Source organism: Trachypithecus francoisi, unplaced genomic scaffold, assembly GCF_009764315.1.
Source record: "Trachypithecus francoisi isolate TF-2019V2 unplaced genomic scaffold, Tfra_2.0 Lachesis_group5, whole genome shotgun sequence".
NCBI lineage: Eukaryota > Metazoa > Chordata > Mammalia > Primates > Cercopithecidae > Trachypithecus > Trachypithecus francoisi.
This window is the reverse complement of record NW_022681470.1, coordinates 137,577,177-137,605,114: the sequence shown is the minus strand read 5'-3', so window position 1 is coordinate 137,605,114 and position 27,938 is coordinate 137,577,177. Positions and strand designations below refer to the sequence as shown.

Here is a 27,938-nt window from a genome sequence, read left to right as displayed (position 1 = left end):
GTCTGGAGCCTGACCAACATGGAGATAACCGTCTCTACTAAAAATACAAAATTAGCCAGGTGTGGTGGCACAAGCCTGTAATCCCAGCTACTTGGGAAGGCTGAGGCAGGAGAATCGCTTGAACCCGGGAGGCAGAGGTTGTAGTGAGCAGAGATTGCCCCACTGCACTCCAGCCTGGGCAACAAGAGCGAAACTCCATCTTAAAAAAAAAAAATTAGCCAGGTGTGGTGGCGTGCGCCTGTAATCCCAGCTACTTGGTAGGCTGAGGCATGAGAATTGCTTGAACCTGGGAGGCGGAGGTTGCAGTGAGCCAAGATTGTGCCACTGCACTCCAGCCTGGGCAACACAGTGAGACTCTGAATCAAAAAACAAATAAACAAGGCCGGGCGCGGTGGCTCAAGCCTGTAATCCCAGCACTTTGGGAGGCTGAAACGGGCGGATCACGAGGTCAGGAGATCGAGACCATCCTGGCGAACATGGTGAAATCCCGTCTCTACTAAAAAATACAAAAAACTAGCGGGGCGAGGTAGCAGGCGCCTGTAGTCCCAGCTACTCAGGAGGCTGAGGCAGGAGAATGGTGTGAACCCGGGAGGCGGAGCTTGCAGTGAGCTGAGATCCGGCCACTGCACTCCAGCCTGGGTGACAAAGCGAGACTCCATCTCAAAAAATAATAATAATAATAATAATAAATAAATAAATAAACAAACCTGAGAAATAATTGTTCCTTTGAGAAAACAAACATGCTAGCAACCTATTATTTTATTGGTAACAAAGTTATGTAAAACACTATCAAACATAAGCTCTCTCCTTTTTCCTGTATCTCAGCAGCTCCCTGACCTTCACAATTTGTGGTTCTCAGCATGTGCTCTGTGCCTCAGCCCCATCCCCTTCACCAGTGACCCATCCAATCATTTCTGTAGCTAAACCCTAAGCACTGTGTAAATACCTTTTCCAGCCGGGCGTGGTGGCTCAAGCCTGTAATCCCAGCACTTTGGGAGGCCGAGACGGGCGGATCACGAGGTCAGGAGATCGAGACCATCCTGGCTAACACGGTGAAACTCCGTCTCTACTAAAAATACAAAAACTAGCCGGGTGAGGTGGCGGGCGCCTGTAGTCCCAGCTACTCGGGAGGCTGAGGCAGGAGAATGGCATAAACCCGGGAGGCAGAGCTTGCAGTGAGCTGAGATCCGGCCACTGCACTCCAGTCCGGGTGACAGAGCGAGACTCTGCCTCAAAAAAAAAAAAAAAAAAAAAAAAAACCTTTTCCTTGTAAGCAGTCCAACTGGCCCAGGTTGAATCCACTTGTGGCTCTCTCATGTCCATGTCCCTTGATTTCAATAATTCATTTGAAACCATCTTCCAATATAGGCTGTAGTATCTTGAGTAAAGACCACCATCTGTTTTATTTGCTTCTGTTCTCCCTAACCTGTGTCACTACCTGCTCACTGGGGGTACAGTCAGAATATTCTAAGCTGACCATCACCCTGCTGTAAATACTGGAGGTCTTGGCCAAGTGAGGTGGCTCACGGCTATAATCCCAGCACTTTGGGAGGCTAAGGCAGGCGGATCACGAGGTCAAGAAATCGAGACCATCCTGGCTAACATGGTGAAACCCTGTCTCTACTAAAAATACAAAAAATTAGCCGGGTGTGGTGGCGGGCGCTGTAGTCCCAGCTACTCAGGAGGCTGAGGCAGGAGAATCCCCTGAACCCGGGAGGTGGAGCTTGCAGTGAGGCGAGATTGCATCACTGCACTCCAGCCTGGGTGACAGAGTGAAACTCCGTCTCAACAAATAAAATATAAAAAATAAAAAGAAATAAAAGAAATAAAATTAAAAATACTGGTCTCAGCACAACCCTGGGAAGTCCACACCCTAGAAAGAATGTGTGAATGTTAATCCCACCTTTACTACAACATGAAACTTTTTATTTTTCTTACTGGAAAATGGCTAAAAACAGTTTATTGGAGGACTTTTTTTATTTTTAAAGAGCTGGGGTCTCACTTCGTGGCCCAGGCTGGAGTGCAGTGGTATGATCACAGCTTACCATAACCTGAAACTCCTGGGCTCAAGTGATTTTCCCAGCTCAGCCTTCCAAACAGCTGGAGGACTTTAATGCAGGAGAATATAGATAGAAGTAAAGGAAACTCAGTTTGGTTTCGTGACATAGGTGACCACTCTCCCATCTTTAAATACCCTCTCCTGGAGGATTCCAGGAAGGGACACCCAATTCATTCTCCTCCTAAGTCACTGGCCTGCCCAGTCTATTGCAGGCTGCTCCTCCTGCTAACCTTGGAGGTGGACAGCCATTGGTCTTCTGAGCATTTGTCTTCTGCTATACTTTGCCCCTTACCCTGAAACAAGGTGGCCTCTGCTAGACCCAGAGCATCAAATAGCATCCATATGATAATGTTCTCAAAATTTCATTTAGATCTCTCAGGCTCCAGATCCAATACGCTGGTCAACACTTCGCTTGTTTGACTCAAACATGCCATGAGTGATTACAAAACATAACCCTTTATTTCCCCTCCAATCATCTCCCCTGGCCTTGCTCCTCTGAGTGACGGGCAGCACCCAGGGGCTCTGAAAATAAGACTCATAGTTGACTCTCTTCTCTCCTTTGCTCCATCAGAAATTCTTTGGGAGCTGCCCCTGCCTGTGTAACTCCCAGTCAACCTTCAGGTTTTGTTTTGTCTTGTTTTGTTTTGTTTTTAGATGGAGTCTCACTCTTTTGCCCAGGCTGGAGTCCAGTGGCATGATCTCAGCTCACTGCAACCTCCACCTCCCAGATTCAAGCCATTCTCCTGCCTCAGCCTCCCATGTAGCTGGGATTACAAGCATGTGCAACCATGCCTGGCTAATTTTTGTATTTTTTAGTACAGACAGGGTTTCACCATGTTGGCCAGGTTGGTCTGGTCTGGAATTCCGGACCTCAAGTGATCAGCCCACCTCAGCCTCCCAAAGTGTTGGATTATAGGTGTGAGCCATCGCACCCGGCCATCTTCAGGCTTTGAGAATTAGTCCCACTGGGGAAGCCTCCCGTAACCTCTCAGACTAGTGAGAACCCTTTCTACCATCATATTTTAGAGCCCCACACTATTCTCTACCGCACTGAAGACAATCACCGCTGATCCTCTGTTTATATCCAGAACTGGTAAATAGTGGGATTGATGGGGCCTTTCCCCACCCTGGAACCTGGCTCCAAAAACACAGCTTGGGTTCATAACTAGACTTCTCAATACACAACCTTCTGTCAATATCCGCTAACATTACCCAAACCCACGCCAGCACAACCTCTCTTGAAACTACAACTACAGCTTTTAAGGTAGTGATCTCCCAGCTCCCCTCTACCATCTATTCTCTGCCCACCAGTAGGAGTAAGCTTCTTCAAACACAAACCAAACATCACTTTTCTGCTCAAAATCCTATAAAAGGCTGGGTGCGATGGCTCACACCTATAATCCCAGCACTTTAGGAGGCCAAGATGGGCGAATCACAAGGTCAGGAGTTCGAGACCAGCCTGGCCAATACGGTGAAACCCCGTCTCTACTAAAAATACAAAAATTAGCCAGGAATGGTGGCAGACACCTGTAGTGCCAGCTACTCTGGAAGCTGAAGCAGGAGAATCACTTGAATCCAGGAGGCGGAGGTTGCAGTGAGCCGAGATCGCGCCATTGCACTCCAACCTGGATGACAGAGCGAGACTCTGTCTCAAAAAAAAAAAAAAAAAGTGTAACCAATCTTTAAAAGTATAACTTATCCTATAAAACTGTAACCTTACTGCCTATCTAACTATGTCTTTTATTACCTCAGCACTCTATGTTCCATGGACCAACACGATGGCACATGGGAGTGAGTTAGAAATGCGGACTCTCACACTCTGTCCCTAACCTGCTGAACCAGAAGCTGAATTTGAAGATCCATACTTCCCTGTGAAATTTCAGAAGTGCATCTTACAAGTTTCCCCCTTAACCTGACCCAGCCATAAGGGTACTGCATATTCCTCACCACTGGGATATTTGAATTAACAGAACATCTCAGGTGGGGGCAGCAAGGGGCTGGGCTGGAACTGGGAGAGGAGACAAGTGAGACATCCTTAAGAAGATGATGTGGTCAGGGCAAGGCCGCCTTCCCAGCACTGGTATGGCCTGGCCCATTGCTCCTGAAGTGCAGGAATGGCCACTCATGGGAACTGATCAGGAGGATGCATGTGTAGTCAGCAGTGTGCTGAGGCTGTAGTGCTTGCACATGGCAACCAATGTGCTCAGTCTGGGATTCAGCGAAGCGTGTGCACCAGCAGGCAGCAAAAGGGTCCCCCTTGTCAGTCAGCCCATCCTGCTCGGGGATGGGCTGAAAGTGATGGAGAAGAAGGGTTTTCTTTGCTCCAAGAGGCCAGTGGTAAAGTCACAACAAATACCAAAATGTCATGTTTCATAAGCTCTTTAGTATACAGCAATTTTAAAACCATCTAAGAATTAAACATATCTCTGGGCATGGTGGCTCACACTTGCAATCCCAGCACTTTCAGAGGCTTAGGTTGGAGGATCGTTTGAGGCCAGGAGCGAGGGGCCAGCCTGGGCAACATAGTGAGACCTCTATCTCTAAAAAAAAAAAAAGAAAAAATTAGCAAGGTGTGGCAGGGTGTGCCTCTAGTTCCAGTTACTTGGGAGGCTGAGGCAAGAGGATGCCCTGAGCCCAGGTTCGAGGTTACAGTGAGCTATGATCATGCCACTGTACTCTATCCTGGTGACAAAGTGAGACCCTATCTCTAAACAAAAAAAATAAAGGCGAGGCAATTAAAACTACTTGTCTATTAGAAATGCACTTCAATGCTGGATGCGGTGGCTCACGCCTGTAATACCAACGCTTTGGGAGGCCAAGGAGGGTGGATCACCTGAGGTCACGAGTTCAAGACCAGCCTGGCCAACATGGTGAAACCTCGTCTCTACTAAAAGTACAAAAATTAGCTGGGCATAGGGACAGGCACCTGTAATCCCAGCTACTCAGGAGGCCAAGGCAGGAGAATTGCTTGAACCCAGGAGGTGGAGGTTGCAGTGAGCCAAGATCGTGCCACTGTACTCCAGCCTGGGCAACAGAGTGAGACTCCATCTCAAAAAAAAAAAAGAAAGAAATATGTAAATATTTTTTATTTTTAGAGACAGGATCTCATTCTGTTGCCCATGCTAGAGTGCAGTGATGTGATTTTGACTCAATGGAACCTCAGCCTCCCACTGGGCTCAAGCAATCCTCCCACCTTAGCCTCCCTAGTAGCTGAGACTACAGGTACATGCCACCACACCTGGCTAATCTGTGTATCTTTTGTAGAGACAGGGTTTTGCCATGTTACCCAGGCTAGCCTCTAACTCCTGGGCTCAAGTGATCCACCTCCCTTGGACTCCTTAAGTGCTAGGATTACAGATGTGAGCCACTGTGCCTAACCCAAATACGTCTTTTTAAAAAAGGGACCTGCCATGCGTGGATTTAGGTATGCCCAGGGGGTGGTGGCACCAATCTCCTGCACATATCAGGGGATAACTGTATTTGAAAGAAACTGAGGCTAATTAAGGCTTTACTATGTGTTTACATTCATAGGGTTTATCTCCAATGAGAATTATTTCTATCTGAAATGAAATAACATTAAAGAATATTTTCCTACATTTCACACATTTATAGAGTATCTCTCCAGTGAGTCCTTTTATGTCTATGCAAGGACCTGAGAGAATTCAATGCTTTTCTACATTTCTTACATTCATATGACTTCTCTCCAGAGTTAATCCTTTCATGTACTTTTTTTTTTTTTGAGATAGGATCTGGCTCTGTTGCCCAGGCTGGAGTGCAGTGCGTCTTGGCTCACTGCTACTCCCACCCCTTGGGCTCAAGTGATCTTCCCACCCCAGCCTCCCAAGTAGCTGGGACTACAGGTGCATACCACTACATCTGCTAATTTTTCTATTTTTTGTAGGGACAGGGTTTCACCATTTTGCCCAGGCTAGTCTCAAGTTCCTGAGGTCAAGCGATCTGCCTACCCAAAGTGCTGGGATTACAGGCGTGAGCCACTGTGTCCAGCCTCATGTACTTTTAAGTTACCAAAATGACTGAAGGCTTCAAAATGACCGAAGGGAATGGCTTCCCTACATATTTTACACTTACAGGGTTTTTCTGCTCTGTGAGTTGTTATATGTTGACAATCGTATTTAAAAAGAATTGATTGCTTTCCCACATTCCTTACGTTCTCCAGTGTGAGTTGTTTCATGATTTTGAAAGGAATAAAAATTATGAAAGGCTTTCCCACATTTACATTTATAGGGTTTCTGTCCAGTGTAAGTTTATTCATGATGTCAAAGGGAACTGGAAATATAGAAGACTTTATCATTGTTTACATTCATATTGTTTCTCTCCAGTGAGTCTTTTCATGTCTTTGACATACACTGGGATAAACAAAGGCTTTCCCACATACCTTGCATTTATTCGGCCCATCTCCCGTATGCATTACCATATGTCTTCGAAAGCTTGAGCTATGAGATAACGCTTTCCCACACTGCTTGCATTCATAGGGTTTCTCGCCACTGTGAGACTTTTCGTGTCTTTGACATACACTGGGATAAACAAAGGCTTTCCCACATACCTTGCATTTATGAGGTCCACCTCCAGTGTGCATTATCATGTGTCTTCGAAAGCTTGAGCTATGAGATAACGCTTTCCCACACTGTTTGCATTCATAGGGTTTCTCTCCTGTGTGAATTCGTTCATGATATCGAACTAAACTGGGACGATCAAAGCCTTTCCCACATATCTTACATTTATGAGGTCGATCTCCAGTGTGCCTTTTCATGTGTATTTGAAAGCTTCCCAGATGATGAAATGCTTTCCCGCACTGCTTACACTCATAGGGTTTCTCTGCACTGTGAGTGGTTTCATGTCTTCGAAGGGAACTGGAAACACTGAAGGCTTTCCCACATTGTTTACACGTATAGGGTTTCTCTCCAGTGTGAGTTCTTTCATGTCTTATATAGGAACTGGAGTCAGGCAAGGCCTTAGAACACTGCTTACATTCATACGGTTTCTCCCCAGTGTGCATTCTCTCATGTCTTAGATAGGAACTGTAAAAAGGAAAGGCTTTAGAACAGTGCTTACATTCATACGGTTTCTCTCCAGTGTGTGTTCTTTCATGCATACGCAATAAACTGGGCCAAAAAAATGCTTTCCCACACAACTTACATTTATAAGGTCTGTTTCCATCTTGCACTACCATGTGTCTTCGAAGGTTTCTACGAGAACTGAAGGTTTTTCCACATTCCTTACACTCATAGCGTTTCTTTCCAGTGTGAGGCCTTCCACATGACTGAAAGGAGTGATGATAACTGAAGGCTTTCCCATGTTGTTTATGTGTATGTGGCTTCTCGCCATATTCCTGATACTCACATGGTTTGTATCCAGCATCAACTCTGATGTGGCTATTAAGGGATAAATGACCCATTATGACTTCTTCACACTCGGTGCTTTGACATGGATCTTCTCCAGGACAAATGCTGTTGTTCACAATACTACCTCGAATCAGGCTAAATGTTTCTCCACATTGACTACTGTCTTTACTTTCACTGAATCTCTCTACCATATGACATCTATAAAAAAATGAGAAGTAAGTTACTAAATAGTTGTTTCTAAATGATTTTATGTGTATTAATAGGTATCAGATGTACTTTTTCTTTCTTTTTTTTTTTTTCCCTGAGATGGAGTCTTGCTCTGTTGCCCAGGCTAGAGTGCAGTGGCACGATCTCGGCTCACTGCAACCTCTTCCTCCCGGGTTCAAGCAATTCTCCTGCCTCAACCTCCCAAGTAGCTGGGATTAGAGGCGCACACCACCATGCCCAGCTAATTTTGTATTTTTAGTAGAGATGGGGTTTCACTATGTTGACCAGGCTGTTCTCAAACTCCTGACCTCGTGATCCACCTGCCTTGGCCTCCCAAAGTGCTGGGATTACAGACGTGATCATTGCACCTGCTCAGATATACCTTTTTATTTATTTATTTATTTTCTGAGACGGAGTCTCGCTCTGTCACCCAGGCTGGAGTGCAGTGGCCGGATCTCAGCTCACTGCAAGCTCCGCCTCCCGGGTTCCCGCCATTCTCCTGCCTCAGCCTCCCGAGTAGCTGGGACTACAGGCGCCCGCCACCTCGCCCGGCTAGATTTTTGTATTTTTTTAGTAGAGACGGGGTTTCACCACGTTAGCCAGGATGGTCTCGATCTCCTGACCTCGTGATCCGCCCGTCTTGGCCTCCCAAAGTGCTGGGATTACAGGCTTGAGCCACCGCGCCCGGCCAGATATACCTTTTTAACATTACCATGCAAAGTGTAGGCTTCAAGCCCTGTTTGAACATGAATGAACTGAATGCTATGCAAGACAACCCAACACCAGCAGGGTTTTTGGTTTTTTTTCTTTTAATTAATTTATTTTTTGAAACAGGATCTTGCTCTGTCACCCATGCTGGAGTGCAATAGCAGGATGATGGTTCATGCAGCCTTGACCTCCTGAACTCAAATGATCTACCTACTTCAGCTTCATGAGTAGCTGGAACTATAGGTGTGCACCAACACACTTGGCTAATTTTTTTTTTTTTTTTTTGAGACGGAGTCTTGCTGTGTCACCAGGCTGGAGTGCAATGGTGCAATCTTGGCTCACTGCAACCTTCACCTCCTATGTTCATGCAATTCTCCTGCCTCAGCCTCCCAAGCAGCTGGGGTTAAAGGTGCACACCACCATGATCAGCTAACTTTTGTACTTTTGTAGAGAAAGGGTTTCGCTATGTTGGCCAGGCTGGTCTCAAACTCCTGACTTCAAGTAATCTGCTCGCCTCAGCCTCCTAAAGTGCTGAGATTACAGGCGTGAGCCACCATGTCCAGCCTCATATGTAAATTCTTAGAATATATTTTAGGAGGAAATTTTTAAAGACTAAATAAATTTAGGCTGGTGCAGTGACTTACGCCTGTAATCCTAGCATTTGGGGAGGCCAAGGCAGGCAGATGACTTGAGCGTAGGAATTCAAGACCAGCCTGGGAAACATGCCAAAACCCTGTCTCTACAAAAAATACAAAAATTAACCAAGTATGGTGGCGTGCACGTGTAGTCCCGGCTACTCAGGAGGCTCTGGTGGGAGGGTCACATGAACCTGGGAGGTTGAGGCTGCAGTGAGTCAAGATCATGTCACTGCGCTCCAGCCTGGGCAACAAAGCAAAGCCCTGACTAAAAATAATAATAAAAATAATTTTAAAAAATAAAAAATAAATTTAAGCTGGGCTTCTTCATTTTGTTTTTAAAATTTCCTTTCATTCTGAGAATCACTTCAGAAACATAACTTTCTCCTGTGAGTGCAAATTACCTTAGATTTCTCCTAGGATTTTTGTTCTGATCTTCAGTATTCTGGCCTTCCCATATCTTTCCTAAAAGGTAGACCCAGAAAATCACTATACATTATTATAAAATTATATAAAACACTAAGATTTTATGTATACTGCAATCATACATGATTCATTCATCAAACTACAGTTAATTCTGTACAGTTTGGGGGTGGAGGCAGAGTCTCACTCTGTTGCCCAGGTTGGAGTGCACTGGCACCATCTCGGCTCACGGCAACCTCCGCCTCCCAGGTTCAAGCGATTCTCCTGCTTCAGCCTCCTGAGTAGCTGGGACTACAGGTGCCTGCCACCACACCCAGCTAATTTTTGTATTTTTATTGGAGATGGGGTTTCACCATGTTGGCCAGGCGGATCTCGAACTCCTGACCTCAAGTGATCTTCCCACCTCGGCCTCCCAAAGTGCTGGGATTACAGACATGAGCCACTGTACCCAGCCTTACAGTTTATTCTTTAACAACACATGTTTGAACTGCACAGCTCCACCTATATATGAATTTTCTTCAGTTTCTGCTGTCCCTAAGACACCAAGATCAATCCCTCCTCTTACTTAGCCTTCTCAATGTAAAGATGAGGATAAAGACCTTTTAATCATCTACCTCCACTTAATGAATAGTAAATATAGTTTCTCTTCTTTATGATTTTCTTATCAGTATTTTCTTTCTCTAGCTCACTTTATTGTGAGAATATAGTATGTAATACATGACTTACAATATATGGATTAATATGGATTAATCAACTTCATTTTATTTTTTTATTTTTTTGAGAGGGATTCTCGCTGTGTCTCCCAGGCTGGAGTGCAGTGGCATGATCTCAGCTCACTGCGACCTCTGCCTCCTGGGCTCAAGTGATTCTGCTGCCTCAGCCTCCTGAGTAGCTGGGATTATACGCACATGCCACCATGCCCGGCTAACTTTTGTATTTTTAGTAGAGACGGGGTTTCACCATGTTGGTCAGGCTGGTCTCGAACTCCTGACCTCGTGATCCACCTGCCTTGGCCTCCCAATGTGCTGAGATTACAGGCGTGAGCCACCGTGCCCAGCCAATCAACTGCTTATGTTAGCAATAAGGCTGCTGGTCAATGGCTGCCTAAGCTGTGGTGGACAAAAAATTATATGAGGAAATACTTCTTTCAGGGCTGTCACCTCTGAATTCTGTGTTGTTCAAGAGTCCATCACATGCCCTTTCCATATTTCAAATCATTGAACAGCACTGATGACCATGAAACAAATGTCTGTAATTGATTAAGTGAAGACATGATACCATCCTTACTTATACAGTCCAGGTTCCTGATGGTTTCTTGCATCACATATCTGTACAAATTCTTCTGTGATGGACCCAACAAAGCCCATTCCTCCTGGGTGAAGTTCACAGCCACATCCTCAAAGGCCACTGTGTCCTGAAACATTAAAAAGTTACTTTACCAAATAGGTAAATAGGAACAGGTCTCTTCTTGGTGAGTTAAATGAGTCTTATTGCGTGGATCACCCTAATGTCTATTCCTGTAGTGGGTTGCGGTTCTTGTCAAAGTCCTACTGACAAAGTCCTACTACTGACTGTGCAGAAGAGAGCTACCATTAGCAGTCCTGAGACTACATGTCCTTACAATTCTTATTCTCAAAGTTGGACCTTTTATGGTGTCTAGGAACTGGATTTAGGGAGTGCCCCACCAATGTAACTAATAACAGGGCTTGATTGTATCTAAACTGTTTATGCAAAAAGTATATTATTTGCTTAACTCCTACGTTCTGAGAGTTTAGAATCTTACAAACTCAGCAGAGGGAGTGTATGTGATCAGCCACTGCTAAGTTTGAATGGTTGTCCCCTCCAAAACACATGTTAAAAGTTAATCCGCAAAGTGGGAGTAATAAAAGGTGGGAATTGCCGGGCGCGGTGGCTCAAGCCTGTAATCCCAGCACTTTGGGAGGCCGAGACGGGCGGATCACGAGGTCAGGAGATCGAGACCATCCTGGCTAACACGGTGAAACCCCGTCTCTACTAAAAATACAAAAAACTAGCCGGGCGAGGTGGCGGCGCCTGTAGTCCCAGCTACTCGGGAGGCTGAGGCAGGAGAATGGCGTGAACCCGGGAGGCGGAGCTTGCAGTGAGCTGAGATCTGATCACTGCACTCCAGCCTGGGTGACAGAGCGAGACTCCGTCTCAAAAAAAAAAGGTGGGAATTGAAAAGGTGATTGAGCCTTGAAGGTTCAGACCTCATGAATAAGTTAATCTATTCATGGATCAATGGCTTAATGAATAAATAAATTACCTCAGGAAGGGGACTGGTGTCTTTATAAGATGGAAGAGACCCGAGTTAGGCACTTCAGCCGTTGCCATGTAATGCTTTGTGCCATCTAGGAACTCTGCAGAGTCCCCACCAGCAAGAAGGTTCTCCCCAGATGCCCAGGCTTAACCTTGGACTTCCCAGCCTCCACAACAGCAAAAAACAAATATTGTTCCTTATAAATTATCCAAGTTCAGATTATTCTTTTCTTTTTTTTTTTTTTTTTGAGACGGAGTCTTGCTCTGTCGCCCAGGCTGGAGTGCAGTGGCCAGATCTCAGCTCACTGCAAGCTCCGCCTCCCGGGTTCACGCCATTCTCCTGCCTCAGCCTCCCGAGTAGCTGGGACTACAGGCGCCCGCCACCTCGCCCGGCTAGATTTTTGTATTTTTAGTAGAGACGGGGTTTCACCGTGTTAGCCAGGGTGGTCTCGATCTCCTGACCTCGTGATCCGCCCGTCTCGGCCTCCCAAAGTGCTGGGATTACAGGCTTGAGCCAACGCGCCTGGCCCAGATTATTCTTAAGCAACAAAAAACAGACTAAACCAGCCACCAAAAAACACTATAGGCACTGGGTCTCTAATGAGAGAGCCGGGTAGATAAAATTTCACGTTTTTTTGCAACTTGTTAGCTGGAGGATTTGGCACATCCTCCGGGATTATACTAACAGAAAATCTGGAAGCTGGTAACTGGTTTCCTCTAGATCAAATGTAGTTAAGCATGACAAATAATAAAAGATATTTCACCATCCCAGTGGAAAAATTTTCAACATCTTATTGGGTAATGTCAAAGGAGAAGGAAAGAAGGGCAATGAGAGACTGTATTATTAGAAAAGAACTCAATGTTATCTCTCATGAATATTTATAAGATTCCCTAAATAACTAAAACAGATCTAAATAACTAAAAATTACACTACCAGCTGGGCACCATGGCTCATGCCTGTAATCCCAGCACTTTGAGAGGCCAGGGCAGATGGACCATTTGAGCCCAAGAGTTTGAGACCAGCCTGGGCAACAGGGCGAAACCCTGTCTCTGCAAAAAAAAAAAAATACAAAAAAAATTAGCCAGGCATGGTGGTATGCCTGTAGTCCCAGTTAATGGGGAGGCTGAGGTGGGAGAATCACCTGAGCCCAGGACATGAAGACTGTAGTGAACCATTACTGAGCCACTGCATTCCAGCAAGGGCAATATAGTGAGATTCTGTCTCAAAAAATAAATAAATAAAATTACATTACCAAATCTAATAGAAGTCACAAACATCTAAAAATGATTAAAAAAAAAAAAAAAAGCTTCTCACTGGCTGGGTGCAGTGGCTCACACCTGTAATCCCAGCACTTTGGGTGGCTGAGGTGGGCGGATCACCTGAGGTCAGGAGTTCAAGACCAGCCTGACCAACATGGAGAAACCCCATCTCTACGAAAAATACAAAATTAGCCGGGTGTGGTGGCACATGCCTCTAATCCCAGCTATTCGGGAGGCTGAGGCAGGAGAATTGTTTGAACCCGGGAGGTGGAGGTTGCGGTGAGCCAAGATTGCGCCATTGCACTCCAGCCTGGTTGACAAGAGTGAAACTCTGTCTCAAAAACAAACAAACAAAAACCCTCTTACCAACAAAGTGACAGTTTTTCAAAAACAGATAAAGGATTTTGAAACTATAATATTCAGCACCCCATACCATTAACAAAGAGATAAACAAATAGATAAATAAAAGTGAAAAAATGGTAGAAAACCCTTGTGGAGTTTTTACTTGTCCTTGGCCCAATCACTCCCCACCTCTGTGCCAGTCTTGAAGACAGCAGCCTGAGATCCCAGTGTGGAACTCTGGTCACTATTCTAGAGAAAGCAGATCAGATGTTATTCACAAATTATTGTCTTTGTATTTTCCAATCATTCTGGGGATGATCAGAAGGTGTGAAACAAGGCTCTGTTTTCTTTTTCATTTACAATGGAATCCAGTTAGGGTCAAACATAAGAAATGCTGAAAAAGGGTGCAAAATACACAAATAGCCTGCAACTACTTGGGACAACAGATTGTAATTAAGACAGACATCAAGGCCAGGCGCGGTGGCTCATGCCTGTAATCCCAGCACTTTGGAAGGCCAAGACGGGCAGATCATGAAGTCAGGAGTTTGAGACCAGTCTGGCCAACATAGTGAAACCCCATCCTCTGAAAATATAAAAATTAGGCACACTTGGTGGCGCATGCCTGTAACCCAGTAGCTGAGGCAGGAGAAACGCTTGAACCCAGGAAGCGGAGGTTGCAGTGAGCCGAGATGATGCCACTGCACTCCAGCCTGGGCGACAGAGCAAGACTTCATTTCAAAAAAACAAAACAAACATCAACAAACCAACAGATGATTCGCTGAAAAGATCTGTAAAATTGATAAGCCCACAGCAAAGTTAACATAGAAAAAAGAGAGGCCATCACTACTAACCCTATGGCCATTAAGAGCACCATGAAATATTAGAAACAACTGAATGGCCACATATTTGATAAATTACATGGAATGGACCAATTTCATAAAACATACAATCCACCAAAACTCATAAAAGTAACACCAAGTAATATGAATAGCCTACATCTATTGAAGAAATTGAATCAATAAATGATAAATATCCCAAGAAAAAGGAACAGGCAAGGATGGTTTCACTGGTGACTTATGGCAAATACTTATGGAAGAAATGATACCAATTCTCTACAATGTCTTCCAGAAAACAGAAGCAGAGGTAGGAAATACTTTCTTTTTTATTTTTATTTTTTGAGACTGAGTTTTGCTCTTGTTGCCCAGGCTGGAGTGCAATGGCGCGATCTTGGCTCACTGCAACCTCTGCCTCCCAGGTTCAAATAATTCTCCTGTCTCAGCCTCCCGAGTAGCTGGGATTATAGGCACCTGTCACTATGCCCAGCTAATTTTTGTATCTTAGTAGAGACAGGGCTTCCCCATGTTGGCCAGGCTGGTCTTGAACTCCTGACCTCAGGTGATCCATCCACCTCAGTCTCCCAAAGTGCTAGGATTACAGGTGTGAGCCACCATGCCCGGCACAGAGGTAATACTTTCTAATTGATGTTATAAGGCCATCATTGCCCTAGTACTAAAAACAGACAGACATTACAGACATATCTCCACTATGTAAGGACATAAAGGGAAGATTGCCATCTTTAAACCTGGAAGCAGGCCCTAACCAGAGATCTGACCTACTTGAACTTGGATTCCCAGCCTCTACCCCTTTGAGAAATGAACGAATGTTGTTTAAAGCATGCAGTTTATGGCAATCTAGTATAGCAACCCTATGTAATTAAGACAGGGAAGCCCTTTCTCTACCATACATCAAGGTTTTGAAGTCTACAGTAATCAGGAGAGTATGGTGTTAGCAAAGTGATGGGTACAAAGTCCAACGGAAAATGACAAATTCTGGAACAAGAGCATCTATTTAAGGTATGAGAAACTATGGCACAGCAGGTATTGCCAGACAGTGATACAAATGACAGCCACTTCAACCCAAAGAACAGGGACAAATTCTTAACTCCAGGAGAATAATCAATCTTCTGCCTAACACCTCCATATACAATAATCAACTAATTACAGATCTGCTTATTTTCATGAATTTTTATTCACTCTATTACCTCAGCTTCCATTTTGAATGTGGTTCTACCTTTCTCATACCAGAAAAAGTATTTTAAGAGCCTTGAGACAGTATTCATTTTTCTGTAGTCATCATGGAAGAAAGTTTTTTCCAATTTATTTTTCCTGGTAGCATTTTCTCTGCTAAACCCTGAAATTCTATTTGAGATAATCCAATTAAAAAACTAAACAACAACAACAAAACAGACCTGGGAAACTTGCTATACAGGCTCTGTGTAGTATGACAGAAAAGTAAACAAAAATTTTTTAAAGGCATATAGGACTAGATCTATATAATTTGTTTTCTGAAATCCAACTCTCTATTGTCCCTTTAGGAACATCTTATCTTCTCTATCAATCTCTAATGATAGAATGCATTTTTTTTTTTAATTTTTTTTTTTTTTGAGACGGAGTCTCGCTCTGTCGCCGGGGCTGGAGTGCAGTGGCCGGATCTCCGCCTCCCGGGTTTACTCCATTCTCCTGCCTCAGCCTCCAGAGTAGCTGGGACTACAGGAGCCCGCCACCTCGCCCGGCTAGTTTTTTGTATTTTTTAGTTAGAGACGGGGTTTCACCATGTTAGGCAGGATGGTCTCGATCTCCTGACCTCGTGATCCGCCCGTCTCGGCCTCCCAAAGTGCTGGGATTACAGGCTTGAGCCACCGTGCCCGGCCTAGAATGCATTTTACAGTTAAGAAAAAACTGAACAGAAATGAGTGAACAAATCTTCTCAAGGTTGACAACCCCAGGGAGGGGCAGTGCTGACTGCAACACAGACAAGTCTCATTCAAGGGTTAGGTCAGGTCCTCCTGTCACCTGGGACATCCCCCAGCCCCAAGCTGCTCATTGAAGTGCTCAGTGACTACTCCCCACCCCGAACCACCAGACACCACACTGTGTACTTTCAGGCTCTTGCACCACCTCACTGGGGTAAGATATCCTTGACCTTTCGGATAGTTTTTCTTGCTTCACTAGTCTAAAAGAATTCAAAGGATGGGAATGATTTCTATTTTACCCTCTCAATACCAGCAACTGAGTGTCTGACCAGCCATGTCTCTAAGAAATGAAAACTGGGCTTGGGGTGAGAAAATTGAGTATCCCAGGGCTTAACTTTTTACAAGAGGATACCAGGGGAATCCTCCCACCACAGGGGATCCAACTCTTCCCCTGGGAGGCCCCAGCCCTGCATCTCAGGCTGTCCTCTGGGAGGAGTGACCCAGGGGCTGATATTCACTACCCTCCAAGACAAGGCTGCTGTATCCACTTGGTGCCAGTCCCAGGCAGTTATCAAAGCCAGCACCAGGAGAAGATAGTGTGGGCTCAGGACTCATCAGCCGGTGGTTTCCAAAGGGGAACCTCAACCCAGACACATTCAGATAAGGTGCCTGTGCCCAGGGAAGATAAAAGGAGGAGAGGCGCAGACATTTTTCTTGTTCGTTTTTACAGCGGAGTGGTTAAACCACCTGACAGGTGGTTATTCTCTGCATCCTCACATATGAAATACTCACAAACAAAAATAGTATCTTCTAAAAAAGAGTCATATATTGCTACCCGGGGGAAAAAAATGACAGTTAAAATACTGCATTTGTTTGAAATACAGCCTAGGGGACAAAGAGTTCATTATGTTGCTGTGAATTGAGGACAGTGTGGAGTCTTAATTAGGGAAAAGGTTAAGGGGAACAGGGGAAAAGGCTGTTAAAATCTTAATTAGGGAAAGGCTAAGGGGAACAGGGGAAAGCAGAAAGATAAAGCAAATAAGCTATAAATCTGTCTATCTTCATGTCCAGAGAATTTAAACAAAAGAGAATGCAGGTAAGTTACAGGTCTAACTTTGTCTTTTTTCTTTTCTTTTTTTTTTTTTTTTTGAGACGGAGTCTCCCTCTGTCACCCAGACTGGAGTGCAGTGGCACGATCTCAGTTCACTGCAACCGCCGCCTCATGGGTTCAAGCGATTCTCCTGCCTCAGCCTCTCGAGTAGCTGGGATTACAGGCATATGCCACCACTTGCAGCTAATTTTTGTATTTTTACTAGAGAAGGGGTTTCGCCATCTTGGCCAGGCTGGTCTGGAACTCCTGTACATATCTAACTTTCTTTATGGCCCAAGACATGGCCTTCTTGCCCAGATAACGCACTTAATTCACAGACTTCCTGCTCACCATCAAACGCCTCAATTTATCAAACACCGGGGCTGACAGAGGAATGCAAGTTAAGCTCCCTGCTGCCTTGGCACCCTGCTGCCTTGGCACTATCAATCAGTCCAAGTTCCATTCTATAAAATCGCCCACAAGCCTCGGTTTCTCTCCTGCAGGCTTCCCATGGCCTCCCTTGCGATGGATTTTCCTACTTTCGCTAATAACTCTACCTACAACTGTCTCGGTAAAAATTCTTTTATCCCAGCATTACCGGCCCAGATAGCAGTCGTTCCCCTGTGACAGAGAGAAATCAGCTTTATGAAATGCAGGGCGAAATCTGGAAATCTAGGGATTTACTGCCAGCCCCAGGAGTTAGGGTGAGGAGACAAGATAAGGCATTAGACACCTGCCTTCCCAAACCTTTGAAGACTCAAGAGGGAAACCGGTCACCTTTGGGAAGAAAACAGAGACTGAGGATCCCACAGATCACAGCTCTTCCCACGCACGAACCCCACACAAGAGTGGGGATTCCCCCCATGACCCTTCCATGACCCTTCCCCAATCTTGGGGAGAAGTGGGGCTCCGGGCGCAGAGCTGCCCAGAGAGGGCTCCGAGGTCCGGACCGCAGTCGCCGCGCAGGGACCGGACAGGACGCCCGGGGTCCCGGCTGCCGGCCCAGCCTCATCCTGCAGAGCAGAGCTGCGCCAGGGGGACTCGGGTCCCAGACCCCGGAGCTGACGGCGGGGAAGGCCCAGGTTTCGCCGCGGCCGGTTCTGGACGGTTCCAACCAGCCCTTCCCCACTTTTGGGACACTTGACCCTGCACACGCACCATTTCCCGGCTTCCGGGATGTTCCAGGGTACTCCCTCTGCTTCCCGCTGCCAGTGGGGGTCCCAGTGTGACAGAGGCCGCCACAGACTTTCCAGGGCGTCTCTGTGACCGAGGCTAAAGCTGGGCGCAGGGGCGTGGAAAAGACGCCGCGGGCTCTTTGAACCTCGCACCCTCTTCCCTGCCGCGCGCCTGATTGACAATTCCTACGACCTCGCCCCATGGCTCTGATTGGATAGGGCTCCAGGTCCAGCCCCTTGGGCACTGAGTGACAGAAGAAGCGATCACGCAGTGCTGAGTAGAGCAGGATGAACGAGTTCCAGGCACAGCCCTTGACAGGGCAGGCTTCCTCCCAGAGCTGTGTAATGATCCCTTCCAGGGAACATTTGCATTTATGCAGAATTACCTGCCCGTACTCAGCGGGCCCTTACTGCCTTTTCCTCCTGGAGAAGGAGTCACAAGTGTTTTGCAGGGAATCCCAGACTCACGGTCCGGTGGAGCCATTTCCCTGGCCTTAGAGCAGAGGGAAGCCCAAGGCCACACAGGCCACACTGCAGCAAGAGGGAGGCCTGATGTCCACCGGGCGTCAGGATTTGAGGATGAGACTCTTGGCAGCAAGGTCAAGCCTTCCTCTCTCACCTTGCATCTCAATCTACTCATTTTCAGCCAAGGAAATAAAAACAGGTCAAGAACGGTATTAAAAGGCCGGGCGCGGTGGCTCAAGCCTGTAATTCCAGCACTTTGGGAGGCCGAGACGGGCGGATCACGAGGTCAGGAGATCGAGACCATCCTGGCTAACACGGTGAAACCCCGTCTCTACTAAAAATACAAAAACTAGCCGGGCGAGGTGGCGGGCGCCTGTAGTCCCAGCTACTCGGGAGGCTGAGGCAGGAGAATGGCGTAAACCCGGGAGGCGGAGCTTGCAGTGAGCTGAGAACCGGCCACTGCACTCCAGCCTGGGCGACAGAGCGAGACTCCGCCTAAAAAAAAAAAAAAAAAAAGAACGGTATTAAAGTATCAAATGTGTGGAAGAACTGAAATCATACGGCAGCAATCAATGAATGAATGAATCAAAACAAAAATGAATCAAAACAGAAAAAAAAAAGTAAAAACTTGAACTAGTGCAGATAAGCAGCCTGCTGCCCTCATACTTCACAAGCAAACGTCCCATTCAGGAGGCTAAAAATATTCCCAGACTTGGCAGCCAGACTCTTGACTGTTGAAATGGAACTCCAGAGTGAACCAAAACCTGGTGATGAGACTGGGACACTGAAGGATTTGACTCTGGGAGCTCAACATACTTCACTGTGCCCTCTGCAGAATGTGGAAATGGTCCCTCCGTCAAGACGTGCATTTTCACCAGCAGGAGAGTTTCATGTAAAGTTAGTTTAACGGCCCAGCGCGGTGGCTCACGCCTGTAATCCAGCACTTTGGGAGGCCAAGGCGGGTGGATCACCTGAGGTCACGAGTTGGAGACCAGCCTGGCCAACATAGTGCAACCCCATCTCTACTAAAAATACAAAAATTAGCTGGGCGTGGTGGCGGGCACCTGTAATCCCAGCTACTCGGGAGGCTGAGGCAGGAGAATCACTTGAACCTGGGAGGCGGAGGTTGCAGTGAGCCGAGATCGAGCCATGGCATTCCAGCCTGGGTTACAGGGTGAGACCTGGTCTCAAAAAAAAAAAAAAAAAAAAGTTAGTTTAAGGCACTGACCTACATAAACTGTCAAATTAATCAACCCTTTACCCAGATTTTCCTAATTTTTTTTTTTTTTTTTTTTTTTTGAGACAGTCTCACTCAGTCGCCCAGGCTGGAGTGCAGTGGCGCGATCTCCGCTCACTGCAAGCTCCGCCTCCCGGGTTCACGCCATTCTCCTGCCTCAACCTCCTGAGTAGCTGGGACTACAGGCGCCCGCCACCACGCCTGGCTAAATTTTTGTATTTTCAGTAGAGATGGGGTTTCACCGTGTTAGCCAGGATGGTCTCCATCTCCTGACCTCCTGATCCGCCCGCCTTGGCCTCCCAAAGTGCTGGGATTACAGGCGTGAGCCACCGCGCCCGGCCTACATATAAATGTTAAGTTCTGATTCTATGCGCAGCTTCGGCCTACATGCAGGCGAGCACAGGCTGCGGAGGAAGCACCAAAGGGGGCTCTATTTGCCTCCCTTTGCAACCTTCAGAATGGGCTCGGTGTAGAGTCACTGCTTCAAACTCTGCTGCCCACTGTAGGTGGTTGGGGCTCAGAAAACAATACCCCAAAAAGAAGACCTTGGAAGAAGCCTCAGAAGCAAAAGTTTTTTCTCCGCAGAGGGCAGAGGAAAAACAGTCCCATTCTTGGAACTCTTAGTCCTACTTTTCTAACCAAGGCTAGCAATAGAAACGAGAATCTCTCTTCTCCAAAGTGGGTCATAGAATCCAGAACCCTTTTCCCCTAAATCCAGGCATAAAATCAAAACATATTACTCTAACTTTCCATTGTCCTTTCTGTGTAAAAACTGGCCATAAGCAAATTAACTGTCTAACAAATTAATTGTAGGTCAGGGGTGGCCCTGGGGCTTTCACATTGGAAGAAGAATCATCTTAGGCCATATATAAAATACACTAACAATAGCCGATGAGTTTTTTAAAAAGTAGCAAAAAAAAAAAAAAAATTCCTAATGTTTTAAGAAAGATCATGAATTTGTATTGGGCTGCATCCAAAGCCGTCCTGGGCCATGGGTTGGACAAGCTTGCTGTAGGTCATACGACCTTCCATTTCACAGTGGGTCCTGCCTCATACCCAAAGGAAGGAATGCATGTTCAAAAAGGCCAAGAACAATCTAGACACACAGGCCTTGATGGGTTTCCCCACTCAGTCTGTTAGCATTGGATCATACTCTTTTGGTCTAATCACATTTCTACATGGCTGTCCATATGTTGTTAAGCCTAAGCATAAAAATGAACAAGTTCCTTTGTATCTCTGGGTCTTTATTCTGAAGCTTCCCAGATATACACATTAAATAAAATTTGTCTGCTTTTCCTCCAATTAATCTGCCTTCTCTCCAATTAATTCAGCAAAACATCAGAGGGCAAAAGGGAACATTCCCCTTGGCCTCTGTAAGAGTCTTCACTTGCTTCCCACCAGCACTGATGAGTTAACTGAGACAAAGACCCTCAATCCCACTGTTTGAATAAAAAATTGGCAGTCTTGCGTTTCTTCCTGTGTTTATATATAAAGTAGAGGAAAAAATATATATAAGATATTTAATAGGGATCTGGAAACTGGTAAATACACTGGGCATGGTGCCTTGGGCCTGTAATCCCTGCACTTTGGGAGGCAGGAGGATTGCTTGAGCCCAGGAATTGGAGACCAGCCTGGGCAACATGGGGAGATCCTCTTTCCTCTAAAACAAAATAAGGCCCGGTGCGGTGGCTCACGCCTGCAATCCCAACACTTTGGGAGGCCAAGGCAGGCAAATCACAAGGTCACGAGTTCAAGACCAGCCTGACCAACACAGTGAAACCCTGTCTCTACTAAAAATACTAAAAATTAGCCGGGCATGGTGGTGCGTGCCTGTAATCCCAGCTACTCAGGAGGCTGAGGCAGGAGAATTGCTTGAACCCGGGAGGTGGAGGTTGCAGTGACCTGAGATCGCACCATTGCACTCCAGCTTGGGCAACAGAGCGAGACTCCATCTCAAAAACAAACAAATAAACAAAACCAACTGGTAAATATTCCTTTGAGAAACAAAGATGCTAACAAACTATTATTTTTACCTTAACAAACTGTTGTGTAAAACGACTAATTAAATGTGAGCTTTCCCCTCTCCTTGGCTTCAGTTACTCCCTGACCTTCACAGTTCAGGATTGACATCATGTGCTCTGTGCCTGGAGATGGATATGTCCCATTTATCCATTTGAAACCCCCTCTCAACCTCAGCCCACACCATTGACCCACTTAGTCATATCTGTATCTAAGTCCTAAGCATTATATAAGTACTTTTTCCTTTTAAGCAAACTGGCCCAGGTTGAATTCACCTGTTGTTCTCATGCCCAGAATTTCATTTATTCATTTGAAACAGTCTTCCCATATAATGTCTTGGGTGAGCACATATCCATTTTATTTGCTTCTGTTCTTCTTAACCTGTCTCACTACCTGCTTAGTGAGGGTACAGAAAGAATATTCTAAGTGACCATCACCTGCTGTAAATACTGGAGGTCTCAGCACAACCCTGAGAAATCTGCACCAGGGAAAGGATGTGTGACTATTAATGTCACCCCTTACCGCAACAGTTAGCTTTTTTTGTTAGTTTGTTTGTTGTTTTTTGAGACAGGCTCTCGCTCTGTCACCTACACTGGAATGCAGTAGTGCCATCATGGCTCACTGCAGCCTCAACCTCCCGGGCTCAAGCGATCCTCCTACCTCAGCCTCCCAAGAGGCTAAGACTGCAGGCATGTCCCACCATGCCTGGCTAATTTTTGTATTTTTTTTGTAAAGATAGGGTTTCACCATGTTGGCCAGGCTGGTCTAAACTCTTAGACTCAGATGATCCACCCACCTTGGACTATAGGTGTGAGCCACACTGTCTGGCCATTTTATTTTCCTTTCTGGAAAAAGGCTTTTAAAAATGGTTTCCAGGGTACTTTCATATACAGCAATACAGATGATAAAAGTAAACGTAACACCATTCCATTTGGTTTCATTTATATTATTTAATTTTTCAACAGTTAAGAAATCAAAAAATTCTGTCAACCTTAATTGGATCTCCCTGAATCTAAAAAGTGCAAAGAAAAAAATTCTACAAACAAAAACATGTAAGAGTCACTGAGGTGGTATGAAGAACCCTGAGAAGGTGACATTTAATGTGAGACATGAAATAATATATTAGTGTAAAAACTCAGGGCAAAGCCAGGTGCAGTGGTTTATGCCTGTTAGCTCTGCCCTTTGAGAGGCCAAAGCTAGAAGTTCAAGACCAGCCTGGGGAACAGAGTAAAACCACCATGTCTACCAATAAATAAATAAATAAATAAATAAATAAAAATTAGCTGAGCATGGTGGCATACACCTGTAGTCCTAGCTATTCAGGAGGCTGAGGCAGGAGGATCACTTGAGTCTAGGAGGTCAAGGCTGGAGTGAGCTATGATCACACCGCTACACTCTAGCTTGGGCAACAGAGTGAGACACTGTCTAAAAAAGAAAGAAAGGAAAGAAAACAAACAAACCCCTCAGGGCAGAGGATTCAGGGTAGATGGCAGGGTACCAAGCATAAAGAAGCTGTCTCCCCACCTAGACAACAGTGTTACTGGCAAAATCTGTCTGATTGAGCTATTTTTATTTTTTGACACAGAGTCTTGCTCTGATGCCCAGGCTAGAGTGCAGTGGCACAATCTCAGCTCACTGCAACCTCTACCTCCTGGGCTCAAGTGATTCTTGTGCCTCATCCTCCTGAGTAGCTGGGATTACAGGTGTGCGCCACCATACCTGGTTAATTTTTTGTATTTTTAGTAGAGATGGGGTTTTGCCATGTTGGCCAAGCTAGTCTTGGATTCCTGAACTCAAGCGATCCACCTGCCTCAGCCTCCCAAAGTGCTGGGATTGCAGGTATGAGGCACCACGCCAGACTTGATGGAGCTATTTTAAAACACTGCAGTCAGCTGAGCGCAGTGGCTCATGCCTGTAATCCCAGCGCTTTGGGAGGCCAAGGCTGGAGGACCACCTGAAGTCGGGAGTTTGAGACCAGACTGACCAACATGGAGAAACGCTATCTCTACTAAAAATACAAAAATTAGCCAGGTGTGGTGGTGCATGCCTGTAATCCCAGCTACTTGGGAGGCTGAGGCAGGAGAATCGCTTGAACCTGGGAGGTGGAGGTTGCACTGAGCCAAGATCATGCCATTGCACTCCAGCCTGGGCAAGAAGAGTGAGACTCCATCTCAAAAAAACAAAACAAAACAACACACTACAGTCTATTGAAGCCTTGAAAATTCCAGAAAATGACTTGAATGGTAAACTGTGGTTAATTGTGGCCATTTCAACATTCAGCATAGGACCAGCTGGCCTTCTCCCCACTACCTCTGCTGCAGGCAGCCATGCACATGTATTTTCCTCCAATTTGGCACTGGGGTCTCTCAGGAGTGTGGCTATGAACTCTAGTGCTACCATGATGGGGCTACAGGACATCTGGTTGTGATGTGTTACAGTGTGCTTTTCATGGGACACTTCATTCTGGCGAAGGGACTAATGTTTAAATGTTAATCAGTGACCAGGTGTCCCTCACAGGAAACTTGGTTATAGTGGCTGATGTCCTTGAGGCTCTTGTCTGACCTGCATCCAGTTAATTTCTTTTTTTTTTTTTGAGATGAAGTCTTGCTCTGTCGCCCAGGCTGCAGTGCAATGGCATGACCTTGGGCTCACTGCAACCTCCGCCTCCTGGGTTCAAGCGATTCTCCTGCCTCAGCCTCCCGAATAGCTGGGATTACAGGTGCCCGCCACTACACCCGGGTAATTTTTCTATTTTTAGTAGAGGCAGGGTTTTACCGTGTTAGTTAGGCTGGTCTCAAACTCCTGACCTCAGGTGATCCACCTGCCTCGGCCTCCCAAATTGCTGGGATTACAGGCATGAGCCACCGTGCCCGGCCAGCATCTAGTTAATTTCTATCAAAATAGCCACTCTATACAGAGCCTTGACCTGGAAATAAGTTGGAATTAGGTGTAGCAGTCAGGTGAGACATGTAGGAGGGCACTGAGCAGGCCAATACATGCACTGTGGGAACTTCAGAAGGAGAAGAGAGAGAGAGAAGGTGAAGGGAGAATATTTTGAGAAATAATGGCTGAACATATCCTAAATTAAGTGAAAACCATGGATGTAGACATCCAAGAAACTCAAAGAACTTTAAGTAGGATGAATGCAAAGAGAAACGCGTGAATGCACATTACACTAAAGCTGTCAAAAGCCAAGGACACAAAGAGAATCTTGAAAGCAGCAAAAAAGAAGTGATTCATCACATATAAATGATCCTTCATAAGATCAGTAGATTTCTCATGAGAAACGTTGGAGACCAGAAAATACTGGGCAGATGTTAAAGTCAAAGTGCTAAAAGAAAAAAAAAAAAAAAATGTGGCCAGGTGCAGTGGCTCACATCTGTAATCCCAGCACTTTGGGAGGCCAACGCGGGTAGACACCTTGAGGTAAGAAGTTTCAGGTCAGCCAGGCCAACATGGCAAAATCCATCTCTACAGAAAATACAAAAATTAGCCAGGCATGGTGGCATATGCCTGTAATCCTAGCTACTCAGGAAGCTGAGGCAGAAGGATCACTTGAACCCAGGAGGTGGAGGTTGCAGTAAGCCGAAATCACGCCACTACATTCCAGCTTGGGCAAAAGAGTGAGACTCTGTCTCAAAAAAAAAAGAAGAAGAAAAGAAAAGAAAATGTAACCAGGCATATAGTCACAGCTACTCAGGAGGCTGAGGTAGGATCACTTTGGCTTAGGAGTTCAAGACCAGCTTGGGCGATATAGTGAGACCCTATGTCAAACGTAAAAACAAAAACAGTCAGCTGGGCATGGTGGCTCATGCCTGTAAACCCAGCACTTTGGGAGGACAAGGCAGGTGGATCAGTTGAGGTCAGGAGTTTGAGATCATCCTGGCCAACATGGTGAAACCTCATATCTACTGAAAAAAATATAAAAATTAGCCAGGCGTAGTGGCGTACACCTATAATCCCAGCTACTTGGGAGGCTGAGACAAGAGAATCACTGGAACCTGGGAGGCGGATGTTGCAGTGAGCCAAGACTGTACCACTGCACTCTAGCCTGGGCAACAGAGCAAGATTCCATCTCAAAAAAAAAAAAAAAAAAGTCAACTAAAAATTCAACATCTGTCAACACTGTTTTTCAAAAGTGAGAAAATAATTAAGACATGCCCACATGAAAAAACTGAGGTAGTTTTAAAAATTATTATTAGATGTGCTCTGTGAGAAATGCAGAGTATTTTGCAGTTTGAAATAAAAGAACATTGGGCAAAAAATAAACAGAAACAAAAAAACAGCACTGGACGGTATCCGGAAGGTGTAGGTGGAAATAAAGATCTTAGTAAAAATAAATACATGGAAAATTATAAAAGCTAGTATTTTTATTTATTTATTTGGGACAGGGTCTCACTTCCATTGCCCAAGATGTAGTGCAGTGGTGCAATTTTGGCTCACCATAGCCTCGACCTCCTGGGTTCAGGTGATTCTCCTACTTCAGCCTCCTGAGTAGCTGGGATTACAGGTGCATGCCACCAGGCCTGGCTAATTTTTTGTATTTTTAGTAGAGCAAGGGTTTTGCCATGTTGCCCAGGCTAGTCTTGAACTCCTGACCTCAAGTGATCCACCTGCCTCAGCCTCCCAAAGTGCTGGGATTACAGGCATGAGCCACTGTGGCCAGCCTTAAAGGCTTTCTTATCATGAATTACTTTATATGAAAATGAATTAAACTCACCAATAAAAAGGCAGAGATAGGCAGAATGGGTGAAAAATATGATCCAACTATATTCTGTCTACTAGAAACTCATTTTAGATCTCAAGACACAAATAGGTTGAAAGGGAGGGCATGCAGAAAAATATTCCATGCAAATAGTAATCCGAATAGAACAGGGGTGGCTTACACCAGTATCATACAAAATAGAGTTTAAGCCAAAAACTGTTAAAGGAGACAAAGAAGAACACTATTTATAAAAGAGTCAATACATACAGAATGTACAACAATTATTAACCTACTTGCACTAAACAACAGGGGCTCAAAATAAATGAAGTAAACATTAACAGAAATGAAGAAGAAATGGAGAGTTCCACAATAAGAGTCTGAGACTTCATACAACATTTTCAAGAATGGAGAGAACAATCAGACAGAAGATCAATAAAGAAATGAAAAAACTTCAACAACACAATAAATAAAACAGAGAGACAGAATGACATATACAAGCATACTCCACCCAGTGATAGTAGAATACACATTCTGGTCAAGTGCACATGGAATGCTCTCCAAGACAGACCATAATTAGGACATAAAACACAAAAGCTCTTCAAACAATTCTAAAAACTGAGATAATAAGATATATCTTTTTCTTTTTGAGACAGGGTCTTGCTCTGTCACCTAAGTTGGAGTACAGTGGCATGACCACAGTTCACTGCAGCCTTGATTCCTCAGGCTTAAATAATCCTCCCATCTCAGCCTCCTGAGTATTTGGGACCACAGCCTGGAGTGTATGCCATCACACCTGGCTACTTTTTTCAAATTTTGTAGAGATGAGGACTTACTATGTTGCCCAGGCTGGTCTTGACCTCCTGGGTTCAAGCAATCCTCCTACCTTGGCCTCCCAAAATGTTGGGATTATAGCCGTTAGCCACCATATCTGGTCTCAAATGTATAGTTTTCAAATACAATGAAATAAAACTACAGATTATTAGAAAAAAATACACAAATAAGTGTAAATTAATTCACTCTTCAACAACCAATGGGTCAAATGAGAAGTTGCAATAGAAAATACCTTAAGACCATGAGACTCTGTCTCAAAAAAAGAGGTTGGGGGTGGTGCCTGAAACCTGTAATCCCAAAACTTTGAGAGGCCAAGATGGGAGGATTGCTTGAGACCAGGAGTTTGAGACCAGCCTGGGCAACACAGTAAGACTCTATCTCTACAAAAAA

General features: G+C 45.3%; 1 protein-coding gene across 4 annotated transcripts; it reads right to left on the bottom strand.

The window, feature by feature from the left end:
* Nucleotides 1–6,287: 6,287 nt before the first annotated feature.
* Nucleotides 6,288–18,467, bottom strand: ZNF563 (zinc finger protein 563). 4 transcript variants are annotated; one of them, XM_033199442.1, is made up of 4 exons: nucleotides 18,275–18,467; nucleotides 10,683–10,809; nucleotides 9,377–9,437; nucleotides 6,288–7,620 (listed from the first exon to the last, which is right to left on the bottom strand). In XM_033199442.1, exons 1-4 carry the CDS (start codon nucleotides 18,275–18,277, stop codon nucleotides 6,381–6,383), a joined length of 1,431 nt encoding a protein of 476 aa, XP_033055333.1. In that variant the 5' UTR covers nucleotides 18,278–18,467; the 3' UTR covers nucleotides 6,288–6,380. The 4 variants fall into 4 exon arrangements, with proteins under 4 accessions (XP_033055333.1, XP_033055334.1, XP_033055335.1 ...); XM_033199443.1 differs by lacking the exon at nucleotides 18,275–18,467 and adding an exon at nucleotides 13,464–13,788 and having other exon boundaries at nucleotides 6,377–7,620; XM_033199444.1 differs by lacking the exon at nucleotides 9,377–9,437 and having other exon boundaries at nucleotides 6,377–7,620.
* Nucleotides 18,468–27,938: the final 9,471 nt, after the last annotated feature.